The sequence below is a fragment of the Alligator sinensis genome, unplaced genomic scaffold (genome assembly GCF_000455745.1).
Source record: "Alligator sinensis unplaced genomic scaffold, ASM45574v1 scaffold159_1, whole genome shotgun sequence".
Lineage (NCBI taxonomy): Eukaryota > Metazoa > Chordata > Crocodylia > Alligatoridae > Alligator > Alligator sinensis.
In genome coordinates, this window is record NW_005842222.1 from 368,580 (window position 1) to 377,545 (window position 8,966).

The window sequence follows — 8,966 nt, forward strand, 5'->3', positions numbered from 1 at the left end:
ACAGTTTAAAACTGGCATGATCCAAAGCAGGGGTAGGTAACTCCCAGCACAGGTGCCAGGGCGTGGCACATGAAGGTATTTTGTTGGCGCGTGTCGGGGCGAATGGTGGAGAAGGAGCCAGAGCTGTGCTGCCACAAGGATTGGGTCCCTCTTAGCTTCCCTGCTGTCTGCCGCTGGCATGCCTTCATCTTACAAGTCGAGGTTGCAGGTGTTTTGGGCACTTTGCCCAAAAACATTGCTGACCCCTGATCTAAAGGCTGATGACATAGGAGTGTTTTAGATGCCTTCAGTGTGCTTTCAATTAGGCTCTGAGCCTTTATAAAGACTAAATTACCAGTTCATCACTGGAAGTAGTTTCTTCAGGTCAAAACTGAAACACATTGACCAAATCATGTAGCAAAGCTTGGACTGGCAAGAGCTGTATATAAAATTACAGGTCCATTGCTGTTAATCTATTTGCCTTTCACAAGTACTAAATTGAATTCCTAGAAAATGACATTGTGTTTCAGGGTTCATCACTAACATGTTCTCTACAAATTGAGATCAAGCCATGTTTTCTTTAAAGGACGTGTGTGTATATATACAGCTTTTTCTTCTTTTGGATTGAAAAGTAGTTTCTTTTGAGAAACTGGAAGACAATAAATTTCATAATGTAAATGTATAAGGATATTGGGATTTTTAAGATAATTTTTCCAATAATGTTAGAAGAGTATGTACTTATCTTTACATCTGTGGAGTACTGTGTTATGGTAGTGGAAATGCAGCTATTACAGTGCAGCCTCCAGACAGTATTTAACCTGGAATTGCATCATTGTGAGGGAGAAATTGAGAAGGGCCAAACTGTGTAAATAAACTTATTTTCTTTTATATTTTGCAGATACCTTGTAGAAGTTGAATGTATTCTCAGGTCTTCATCATTGATGTCTAGCCAAGAGTAAATACTCCAAGTTAGCAGGCCTGTTTTCAGTAGGACAACAATCATACACTAATACAAGATGGAAGATTCATACAAAGATAGGACTTCATTAGTGAAAGGAGCAAAAGATATTGCCAAGGAGGTGAAGAGACAAGCAGTGAAAAAAGTGAATAAAGCTCAGGATGGATACACACAACGATCATATAATAGATTCCAAGATGAGGAAGAAGATGATGACTGTTACGGCCATGGAGGAGATTATGGTGGAGAAGCCAACGATGATGAAGGGTCAAGTGAAGCAACCGAAGGGCATGATGAAGATGATGAAATTTATGAAGGAGAATATCAGGGAATCCCAAATACGGGCCAGGGAAAGGATGGCATGGTAGCCTTAGGGCAGCCCATCCGGGATGAATATAAGGATCGTAATGAACTGGAAACAGAGAGGAAAGCTGATGAGGAAGAACTAGCACAGCAGTATGAGCTGATTATACAAGAATGTGGCCATGGTCGTTTTCAGTGGGCCCTCTTCTTTGTTCTTGGAATGGCTCTAATGGCTGATGGCGTAGAAGTTTTTGTGGTTGGATTTGTGTTGCCCAGTGCTGAGACAGACATGTGCATACCCAATTCTGGATCAGGATGGTTAGGTGAGTCAGTTCTATATTGTCTTTTGTTTTATATCACAGATTTCATTTGTAGTCTGTCTAAACATTACTTTTGTTAGAACTAATGCTAGTTAATGAAACCAATTTTTGCTCTATTAAATATGAATATGCACATCACTACATGACATGCACATATAATGAAAACAGTTATTTTGTAAGCCTATTAATGATTTTTTTTCTCTTTATGAACAGCTAATAAAAGTACCTACACATATACTGCTGTTAAAAGACTGTATAAAAAAAGAAAATAGCAACAGACTAAATTTTTCTCAGTTATAGCAACATACATCAAGGTAAACTATTTTAAAAGTTATCTGACTAGTGCAGCTCTTCTGGATTGATACTGGCATGACAGAGAGCAGGTGGCTGTTTCTATAGTACAAAAATTGTTTGTTTCTTTTACTTTTATAATGCTTGGCTTTGTTGGAACAATTTCCGTTTACCTTTAGTATCTTTTAATTTTACTGATGTTCTATAGGGCTATGTGAAGCTTCGGTCCCCAATTCAATTTGGCGGAGATTCGGCCCAATTCGGTGGCCAAATCTCCAAATCCGAATCGAATCGGAGGACCCTTTAATCTCTCCGAATTGAATCGGAACTGCTGCATTGATTCTGAAAGATTTGGCGATTTGGACATAGACACAGGTTTTAAATGTTTTTTCTACATACCTCTAGGTACCAGGCAGCTTCTGAATGCTGCTATGCTGGGGTGGTTGGAGCATCCCATAGGAGCGTGGCGGGGTCCCTAGCTTGCTCCCTGGTGTCCACTTCCGGGTTCTAGAAGTACATGGCTGGGAGATTGGGTCAGTTTTGGTGTCCTGGGCACAGGGGCGCATCCATAGCTGGGAGCCTTGTCAGCTAATGGAGCTCCCAGCCATGGGGCATGTGCTGCTGTAGCTGGGAGCCAGCATCATCTGGTTGTTTCTAGGCTGAAGGGTGCACATGAGCCCTCCCCCCTGCCCCCCCCCCGGAAGCTCTGATCAGCTTATGGGGCTCCCAGCCACAGGGGCCCCTGGTCACACGTTCAATTAATGGCAGGATAGGAAGTGGCTACAAAGTTATTACACATTTTGTGGAACAACTTTGTAGCTTATTCCACTTTTTATCATGCTGAACATGTGGCTAAGTGACCACTTAAGTCATGTTTAACTAGTTAATCATGTCTTAAGTGCAACGTGTAGATGGGGCCTGTGGGACTTAATAGAATACCTTGGACAGCAGTTACTACTTCTTAAACTGAATCCCTTTTTCCATTTTACTACAAATTAAAAAAAGTCACTAGACAATAATTTATTTACTTTTCCAGAATGACAATATTGTAAGAGCAGCCATTGGATTTCAATTCTGTACACAGTTAATTGGTATGAAGAAAACGTATGCAGTGTAAAGAGGGGCAGATTGGAGCAATGTAATGCTGACATTGTTAGTGCACAGTTCATTTTGCTTACATTTATACTCGGGGAATTTTTCTTTTAATAATTGTAGGAAACTTAAGGTATGTTAGAATATTCTTGACACTGCTAGTTCTTACACTGCAGTCTCTGGATGTCCCAGGGTCTGCAAAGAACTGCCTGATCACATGGCGCTTTCTCCTCACCTTGAGTCTATCTTCAAAATGGAATTTAAAGGAAAATGATTGTATACATTAAAAACTAGTATTGATTTTTTTTTTTTCATGTAAGCCATTGCTGTAGATGCCACAGGGATGAGTTATAGGCATGAATGGAGGGAAGCTGTTCCCTGAATAAAACATGTGCAAGAAGATTCTAATTTATTATTAACCTATAGTTCAGGCTAAGAAAAAGATTGAGATCTTCCCTGTTTTAGTTCATTTATTCTTCTCAAACTATGGAAATTACTAACCTTACCTAAAGCCAAGAAAAGTCATAACATCAGTGCAAAAAAGTTTTAAAGATCAATCAACATATATACTCAATTGCTGTTTCAAATGCAACTGCTAAGATTTACTTAAACCCCTTGCCCTCTTCCCCTCCCCCCCTCCAAAAAAAAACCAACCCCAAAACAAAACAACTTTTCTGTTACCTGGCCAAATCAAGATCATGTAGGCAATTTTACCAGTCCCATATAGAAAGACTTCTCTCTTTCATTTGCATGCTTTGTTATATTTTTATCAGCTCCAATTCTCTCCTATATGAAATCATTTAAGTTAAGTTGTGGACTGCTATTTGTTTTTGGACAGTATAACACTTTGGAATCAGTTCAGCTAAAGCTGTGGATCAGCACAAATAAAATTTATTAACATATTTTAATTTAAATGTTATAATCAATAAGTTCTTTATTAAGCAATTTTTTTTAAGTTTAGTACATTTATTTAAAGCTTTAAGTCCATACTAGAAGACTATAGGAAAAGGGCTTCAAGGGTTTCCTTCAGCTGCCTTGTTCTGTTCCACAGCCTGAACATGCAGATGCCTGTACTCAGGTGGTGTCCCATTCACTTCAGAGATCTCTGATTCCATTGCAGCAGGCAACTGTGTGCATGAAACAGGTTGCAGGATCAGGCTGTAATGCATAGTTTTGGTTCTCTCTTAAGTATCCCTGACAAAGTTTTCTTTCCTTTGTTTCACTATGCTATCTGTCAACCTCAAAATCAGTCTGAACTCTGGAATTCCCAGATAATAAAAACCTCTGTGGGAGCTTTCTGTATAAATTGCTTTTTCCTCCAGTAGATTTGTTTTTGCCAATATAAAAAAGGTGCTAACGAACAGGCTAGTATTGTCTTTTCTCCTGAGGGCAATGCAAGTTGACCTCATTGTATGAGAGAAGTTTTAAGAAATCCAATGTATTTCTTAAACAATTGAGTTTGTGTAGGAATCTCCCTTTTTTCATTTTAAATACTTTTCTTTCTATTGCCTACAAGGCAACAACTTGTCTTTCTTGGAATTTGGCTTAGTGCTACAGCAGGTACATCTGAGCTTGCTTACTACAAATATTTTCTTTTGAGGCAAAGCTTTCTTCCCCTTCTTCAGAAAGATAGGGAAAACAAAATGTTTTTCTATTGGCACTGAGGATAAAAAGGATACGATCTGTTTTTCCAATTCAGAAGTTGCCTGCCTTGTAGATTCAAAAAGAGCAGCTGCTCCTTCACTCCCCAGTCATGGATAGCTTGGGAAGGGGGAAAAGGCAGGCTGTTAATTTTCTGTGGAAGGCAGCATCAGCTGCTTGACCAGCTTGCTGCCCTCCCCTCTGTGGGGGAAGCTACTGCCACCTGCTCAATGCTGTATCGGCAGCAGGCTTCTCTGCAACTGCCTTCACAGGTGCAGCAGCTGTTCCTGCTGCCACTGCCATGGGGTTAGCAGTACCAGTCCTGCCACCGTTCCCCAAGAAGATCTACTCAGCAGTTTCCTGCAGTGAACAGAACTACAACCCCAGCTCCTGGCTGGGCTGCAGCTCTGCTTCCAGGCAGCTATCAGGGTGCCCTCGGAGGGGAGGAGGCAGAGAAGAGCACTGTGGGATGTGGGGCGACCAAGAGACCTCCTGTAGCACTACAGAGAAGTTCCTTTTTCAAATGGGAATATTTTGTGGCAGATCTGCCATTTTTCTAGCACCACAGAGTATGCATTTGTGTATATTCGCTTTTTGTAGTGCCACTAATATAACTTGTGTCTGTGGCATGAAACAGTGTAAAAGAAAGCATAAAATTGCGACTGAGCTGAAGAAACAAGATGATTAGTAAAGAGATACAGTAGAGTGGGGTGAATGGAATAGTAGTGGATGCATTGACATGCACTAGAAATCATTCCATAGTATGTCTTGCTTCCAATTTAATATCTCCTTTTCAAAGGAAATTTTTATGACATATGAAAAAAAAATCCTCTTGTCAGAGGTTAGTTTGAAATGAAGAGGAGGTTTTCAATATTGGTAGTTTCAGAGTTATGTCTATTCTAGAATTTTAAGAGAATAGAAAAGTTCCTTAACTCAAGTTATTATAGGTTTAGTTAATATGGTTGAGTTCATCAGCTGAGATAAAATAAGGATTGATTTCATCCTCTTCTTATAAGAGAGCCTTTTAAATAGTTTTGCTACACTAAGTATTCGAGTAACTGTGGAATAGGTTATCTCTGTAACCAAAGCAGAACTCTAAACAGCATAGGAAATAGTTGCTGAGGATTTATCCAGAGACAAGCTAGATATTATAATTAATTTTGTATTCTTAATAATTTGGTAGCCAAAGATAATTTGGTAGCATTAGAGATGAAGGATGATCTTGTGTTTTAGGAAGAAAATTGGGACCAAGGAAATCTGTGGTCTGTTCCTGGCTCTGACCCAGCATGAGCTTTTTACCTGATCTTTCCAGAGGCATAACTGGCCACGACTATGCCTGAGACAGCTGAAATTTTCTGCTGCAAGGAGATGTCACTTTGTTGTTTTGCCACAGACAAAACAATCAGAAAAAACCCCCTCATGTTTTCAGCTGCAAAAATTGGGGTGACATCTCTTCTCATCAGCAGTGAACTGTGCGGTTGCTCTACTGAACCATATTTCCCAGAATGCCCTTCACTCACTAACACACACACCTGCATGAATGCTGTTCGCTACTGGGGCTGGAGCCAGAAAGTGCAGATGTGGGAATAGGAACAGGAGGGTGAGGCACCCTCGGCTCCATTCTGGCATTCATGCCCTGCTCGCCCATCCTCATGCTACTGGACCTCTCTCTGTTTTTGAAATGGGGATAATATTATTTCCCTACCTCAGATAGATGTTGTGAAGGTAAACTCATTAATATATATGAGCTGTCCAGACACTGTAGTGATGAGCACTGTAGAAGTCTCAAGGCAGTTACAGGCTACAGGAATAACTGGACTAGAATTTAAAAATCCTTAGTACATGGCGAGAGTGTAAAATCTGATGTAAAATTAAAAATTGAAAGTTTTTCAAGATTTTGGCTAGTGGATCAGCCAGCAGGTACTAACTAAGTTATTCCATTTTACTTGTCTAGCCTTAGCTTTTGTTTGGGGCTATTGAACCATAGATAGGAATTTTTCTCACCTTACTCTGATTTTGTTTTTTAATTATTATTTTTCCCCATACTAAGATTTTTGCCCTTCTTTCTTCTACAGAGAGACATGGAAAGAGATTTTTTTCCTTCCCTGAAATTCTGAAGTATCATAGCTATTATCACTCATACTAGCATATGTCTAAGAATAAGGTATGTTAACACGTGCTCCTTCTTCTGGCCAGCCACCTTGCACAGCAAAATAAAATTCCAAATTGTCCATGACCTCTGTGATGGGATGCAGCAGAGGGAAGGCTCCAGGAGCTTTCCTTCTGTAAGTGTGCCCCTCACAAAAATCAATTACAGTTGTTGTGCTTAGAGTAACAGTGGGTATGTTTATGCCACTGAGCTGTGATGCTAAGCAGTACTGTATGGAGACCAGTGCTGCTTCCTCTGTTTGTCCTATCTCCTGAACTGCAAGTGGTGCAAAACTGCTTTAATATGGTAGCGGGCATATCATAGGATCATAGAAAACTAGGGTTGGGAGGTCAGGAGGTCATTTAATCCAACCCCCTGCTCAAAGTAGGACCATCCGCACCTAGATCATCCCAGCCAAGGCTTTTTCTAGCTGAGTCTTAAAAACCTCCAAGGATGGAGATTCCACAGCCTCTCTGGATAACCTGTTCCAGTGCTTTACTACCCTCCTACTGAGAAAGTTCTCCCTAATATCTAACTTAAACTTCCCTTGCTGCAACTTCAGACCGTTGCGCCTTGTTCTGTCATCTGCCACCACTGAGAACAGTCTAGCTCCATCCTCTTTTGAACCCCCTTCAGGTAGTTGAAGACTGCCATTAAATCCCCTCTGTCTTCTCTTCTCTAGACTAAATAAACCCAGTTCCCTTGGCCTCTCCTTAGAAATCATGTCCCCCAGCCCCTTCACCATTTTTGTTGCCCTCTGCTGGACTCTCTCCAATTTGCCCCCATCCTTTCTGTAGATGAGGGGGAGGGGGAGGGGGAGGCTGCAGCAAAACTAAACACAGTACTCCAGATGCCCTTTTCCAATGGTCTATCATTTCCAATCGTATATTTGCCCTTTTCCAGTCATCCAGCACCTCTCCCAATCACCATGAGTTTTCAAAGATTGTGGCCAGTAGCTATACAATGACATCAGGCCACCCCCCCCCCCCCCCCCGCACCCTCAGGTGCATCTCATCTGACCCAGTGGACTTGTGTATGTCCAGCTTTTCTGAATAGTCCCTAACCTGTTCTTTCACCACTGTTGGCTGCTCACCTCCTCCCCAAACTGTGCTGCCAGGTGCAGTAGTCTGGGAGCTGACCTTACCTGTGAAGACTGAGGTGAAAAAAGCATTGAGTACTTCAGCTGTTTCTGCATCCTCTGTCAGTAAGTTGCCTTCCCCATTCAGTAGAGGATCCACACTTTCCCTGATCTTGCTTTTGTTACTGACATACTTTAGAAACCCTTCTTGTTACCCTTCACATCCCTTGCTAGCTGCAACTTGAATTGTGCTTTGGCCTTCCTGACTTCATCCCTGCATGCCCAAGCAATACTCTTATACTCCTCCCTAATTGTTTGTCTGAGATTCCACTTCTTACAAGTTCTTTTTTTGTGATTTAGTTTACTGAAGTGTTCCTGCTAAGTAAACTGCTAAGCCAAGCTGGTATTCTGCCATACTTGCTAGTCTTCCTGCACATCAGGATGATTTGTTCCTGGACTCTCAGTAAGGCTTCTTTTAAAGTACAGCCAGCTCTCCTGGACTCCTCTCCCCCTCAGCCTGGCTTCCCAAGGGATCCTGCCCTTAAGTTCCCTGAGCGAGTCAAAGTCTGCTTTTCTGAAGTCCGGGATCCTTACTCTGCTGCTTTCCATCTTTCCTTTCCTCAGGATCCTGAACTCAGTCATCTTGTGGTTGCTGCTGCCCAAGTTGCCATCTATGGGCACATCCAGACAAGCGTGGTTGTGCGGTATGGGGCGCTGCAAACACGTTCACAGCACCACATACTGCACAATCTACTGTTCCCTGCATTGCAAGGGTGTGCTGCCTGAGCATGCTCTGCACCTGGTTGGCTTTTTTTGTGCAGGTTTTTGGTCAAAATATAAATTCAGAAAAAAACCCTGCTGTAGCACACACTCGGGCAGCATACACTGCTGAAAAGCAGAGCCAGGTCATCCAGAGCTGTGCTGCGGCTGCTGGCCCCAGCCTCCCATACCACCCGCAGGGTAACTTGCCATGTGCCAAAGTGTGCATGGCGCGGGCATTCCCTGAGGACAAGTACTGTATCTTCATGTATATATCCCGCAGGGTATACACGATTTTACAAAAAAAATGGATGTGTGCAGGCTATCCATGGACTTTTTTTCCCGTGGGGGCCGGGGCGGGGGCTGCGCCGCCTCCCCGCTGGGTCCAGGCAGGCT

At 42.1% G+C, this 8,966-nt stretch overlaps 1 protein-coding gene across 1 annotated transcript in view; it reads left to right on the forward strand.

Annotated features, from left to right (window-relative positions):
• Positions 1-883: 883 nt before the first annotated feature.
• Positions 884-8,966, forward strand: part of SV2C (synaptic vesicle glycoprotein 2C) — a 197,172-nt gene continuing 189,089 nt past the window's right edge. Inside the window, exon 1 of the mRNA XM_025208153.1 lies at positions 884-1,563. Coding sequence (XP_025063938.1) covers positions 1,556-1,563 — 8 coding nt within the window. The 5' untranslated portion in view covers positions 884-1,555. The remainder of the gene's footprint in view (positions 1,564-8,966) is intronic.